At 35.5% G+C, this 4,056-nt stretch overlaps 1 protein-coding gene across 3 annotated transcripts; it reads right to left on the reverse strand.

Moving 5' to 3' along the window:
* Positions 1-219: 219 nt before the first annotated feature.
* Positions 220-2,762, reverse strand: LOC142521224 (S-adenosylmethionine decarboxylase proenzyme-like). 3 transcript variants are annotated; one of them, XM_075624451.1, is made up of 4 exons: positions 2,734-2,762; positions 2,518-2,585; positions 1,721-1,873; positions 220-1,435 (listed from the first exon to the last, which is right to left on the reverse strand). In XM_075624451.1, the coding sequence occupies exon 4, from the start codon at positions 1,413-1,415 to the stop codon at positions 387-389; it is 1,029 nt and encodes a 342-aa protein (XP_075480566.1). In that variant the 5' UTR covers positions 1,416-1,435; positions 1,721-1,873; positions 2,518-2,585; positions 2,734-2,762; the 3' UTR covers positions 220-386. The 3 variants fall into 3 exon arrangements, with proteins under 3 accessions (XP_075480566.1, XP_075480565.1, XP_075480564.1); XM_075624450.1 differs by lacking the exon at positions 2,518-2,585 and having other exon boundaries at positions 2,665-2,743; XM_075624449.1 differs by lacking the exons at positions 1,721-1,873; positions 2,518-2,585; positions 2,734-2,762 and having other exon boundaries at positions 220-1,650.
* Between the last annotated feature and the right edge of the window lie 1,294 nt (positions 2,763-4,056).

Here is a 4,056-nt window from a genome sequence, read left to right on the forward strand (position 1 = left end):
AATATCATCTCACGAGTCGTATTTCATTTCGTGAGACGAATCTTTTATTTGGATCATCCATAAAAAATATATTACTTTCTATGTTAATAATATTATTTTTTATTGTGAATATTGGTAATGTTGACCGGACTCACAAATTTTTAATCTTTATTTATGAGACCGTCTCACAAATAAACTACTGAAATTATAATAACTAACCAATAATCCACATAAGTAAGCAACACAAACATGGCAAAAGATATCAATCAAACCCACACATTATTACATCTATATAGAAGAAAAAGTCGCGAATGTAGATTATATCTGGAAAAGTAACACCACGCACAATTGGCAACTCTTGACAGATATTATGGGCAAACCACATAATTTTATTGAACAAATAAAAGCTACTCCTTTTCTTCTTCATCACCATCCTCTTCTCCGTAACATTTCAGAATCGACCTAGGAGAACAGCAGGTTTCAGTCTCTGCAAACTTCTGGTAGATCATTGATCCCACCGCTCCTAAATTTTCTTGGCTTTTCTTGTCGAATAAGTAACCTTTCAGACTGAGCATGAAAGCTTGAGGCATTGGCTTAGAACCAACATCAGCATGCAAAGATATGGAAAACTCCCTAGGTTCAAAACAAACCAAAACCCTCCCAATCAGTGGGCCAAGATTCACTGCCTTCAAATCATACCCAGCTGCTTCAAAACTGGCATAGCTAAATCCGTCTTCTGGGGTAACATGGATAGCAGAGACTGCGGCTCCTTCAATGGAGTTCATGGAATAACCACATGGCTCGAACTCAAAGTCACATACATCTGATTCAGGAAGAATGTTTCTTATGCCAGATCTGTGGGTCATCAGAGTCCCGGACATAGATTCTTTCTTGTAAAAAACAGATGCCTTCTCCCTGTCCAAGCCGGTCATACACATCTCCAAAGTGTACACAGGGTTAAAATACTCAGCAGAGCTTGCACACGCGGAATAAACATGCCATTTCTGGCGTTTGTTTGAACCACACATAACATAAGCTTTGCCCCTTCCAGAACCAAGACTCCCAAAAAAGCCATCTAAGACAGCAACTTCTTCAGAAAAGTTGCGGTGAGGGTATGACTGAGCCCCGGGGAAAATGAAGCTCCCACGGGTATATCTTACAGTTTTAACTGAAAGAGAGAGGGACTTGGCCAACTTCAGAATGGGAGGGATCGATAGAAGCAATTTTGTCGTACCACAGGTTTTTATGATGATTTTGCAAGGATACACAAAGAGGCTAGACTCAGAGAGAACGTATGAGTCAACATACTCATTCGACAGGCAAGCAACTATGGTGCATTCAGCAGGTCCCAAAATCTCATCCAACTGTGGTTTGGCAAGAGAACGAAAACCCTTCCCTTCAGGATCAGCAAATATGCTAGGCTCAAAAAAGGACATTTCAAGCCTCTTTTCAAAGCCTTCAAAACCAATTGCGGAGACAGGTAAAGACATTTTAAGAAACAAGAAATTCTTACGACAAAGGATGCAGAGAAGGTAAGCCAATAAGCGAAGAAAAGGAGTGCAGGAACAAAAAGTGAAAACTAAATCACTAAATAGCTTATTTTGAACACGTCAATGACGTGAGGAGGGAACTAGTCAAGGAATATCAGGATGGTTTGCGAAAAGAATTTGATGTCAATATGTTTATGCATGTAATAAAACCATGTTATAAAAATCATGCTTCTAAAAATCAAGGAACTCACGTTTGAGTATGCAGCAGATCTGAACTTCTTGATGCCTCCGTTTGGTCGAACGTATTCAATGCTGTATCCGAGAGGAGCTTCGTAATATAAGGACTTGCTACTACTGGACTTTTTCTTCCCACCTTTATTCTCCATTAGATCATCAACTCTATACTGCATAACCAAGAAAAAGTTGTAAGACGAAGATTCTAACAGAAACTAAAAATAATTGCATAAAACAGCACAAAAAGACTAGCATTCACAAGTCCAGAAGCTTAAAAATATTTGATCGAAAGTATATCATGGCGTACACTAGCGAAGAACACGTGTAAATTTACACAACTCATAAAACAAGTATCTAGCTAAAGATCACAAATAAAACAGCTTTGTTAAAACTAAAAAATTCATATAAGATTGAATCTGGCCACAAATCATCAAAAAGTACAACAAAAATCAAGAAATATGAAATTCAAAGAATAATCTTCCAGATCTGAAAATCTTGATATCCTATAATTTCACCACAAATAATTATCGATCTATTATTAAAAATTAACAAAATCAAAAGACCAACTTAAATTCATATACTTTCAAATTAAACCTAAGAGAACAATAAACAATAAAGCATCTTAGATTAACATATTTTTCGCATGCAAATTTAAAAAAAAATCCAAGATCACCCATACAATAAACTCCATTTCCAAGAGCAGAATACCTAACCACGAATCCACATATTTATGTATCAATTCAAAAAAATAACAAATCCAAAAAAAATTTAAAATGAGAACGAACAATAAAAACAAATAGAAATCCATCCTTACATCAAAATTTTGATTTCCTTGTAAGACTATCACCAAAACAAACAACGATCCACCACAAATAGATATTCCTGCAAACAAGGGAATAAAATCTCTGTATACGCATAAGGCTACATCATCATTCAATAATTATTTAAAAAAATTCCTCACAGAAAAAAGAAATTGTTTTTCTGCGGGCAGAGAAAACAATGAAACCCTAGAAAAGTTGCAAGGTATTACCTTTTTGTTGGCTTTTCTTTTTTCTACTCTCCTCCTTTCTACGAGCTCAGAGGGGACGCGGGGATATTTATATGGGAAAGGATATATATTTGCCATTTATTTTCTTTGATATTACTGCCTTGCCCAGCGAATATTCGCTTTAATTTCCTTTATAATTTCAAAATTATTTTTTATACCGAAATCTGTTGTGAAAAAGTAAAAATTTATGGTAAAAAGTAAAAATCTCAAACTCTCAAAATTTACCAAACTACACACTTTATAATATTTTTCTCTCTACTCAATTGTGATTTTCTTCACAAATGAGAGATCTATTTATAGGAAATCTTTACAAATAATCCAAAAATAAAATACATCATTACCTACATCATCACACACTAATTTTCAATATTTACAACTCTTATTTTCAACATTCAAATATTCAATACTCACATTTTAAATATATTTTTCAACACTCCCCCTTGTGATGATGATCATAATGATTGTCTTCATTACGTGTTTTTTATACTGCCTCGTTAAAAACCTTACTAGGAAAAACCCATTGGGATAAAAACCATAGTAAGGGAAAAAGAGTGCAGTCACGTAAAATCCCCCTCATGTTGACACGAACAATTCTTCACAAATTTCGTAGATTGCGCATCCCAATATTATATATGTGCTTTCTGAATATTGACGTAGGAAGTGCCTTTGTGAAGAGATCTGATGAGTTTTCACTTGATTGAATGTGACGAACATCAATACATCTATTCTTCTCAAGCTCCTTGGTGAATGCGAAGAACTTAGGAGGAATATGTTTAGTTCTGTCGCTTTTTATGTATCCTTCTTTCATTTGAGCAACACATGCAGCATTATCTTCATATAGTATCACAGGCTTCTCATCAGATGATAATCCGCATGAAATTTGGATATGTTGGGTCATTGATTTTAACCACACACATTCACGACTTGCTTCATGTAGTGCAATAATCTCGGCATGATTTGATGAAGTTGTTACGAGCGTTTGTTTCTGAGAACGCCAAGATATTGCAGTGCCTCCACGAGTAAATACATATCCAGTTTGGGAACGTGCCTTGTGTGGATCAGATAAGTATCCAGCATCAGCATAACCAATTATACTTGGATTAGCATCTTTTGAATACAAAAGTCCCAAGTCTGTCGTTCCTCGTAGATAACGGAATATATGTTTAATTCTGTTCCAGTGTCTCTTTGTTGGATATGTGCTAAATCTTGCCAACAGATTCACGGCAAAAGATATATCAGGCCTTGTACAATTTGTAAGGTACATAAGGGCACCGATGGCACTTAGATATGGTACTTCTGGACCAA

The sequence above is a fragment of the Primulina tabacum genome, chromosome 12 (genome assembly GCF_025594145.1).
Source record: "Primulina tabacum isolate GXHZ01 chromosome 12, ASM2559414v2, whole genome shotgun sequence".
NCBI lineage: Eukaryota > Viridiplantae > Streptophyta > Magnoliopsida > Lamiales > Gesneriaceae > Primulina > Primulina tabacum.

Bases quoted from the DNA above. Each gene is read 5' to 3' on its own strand.
- LOC142521224 (XM_075624449.1), bottom strand. From the start codon at position 1,469: ATGTCTTTACCTGTCTCCGCAATTGGTTTTGAAGGCTTTGAAAAGAGG.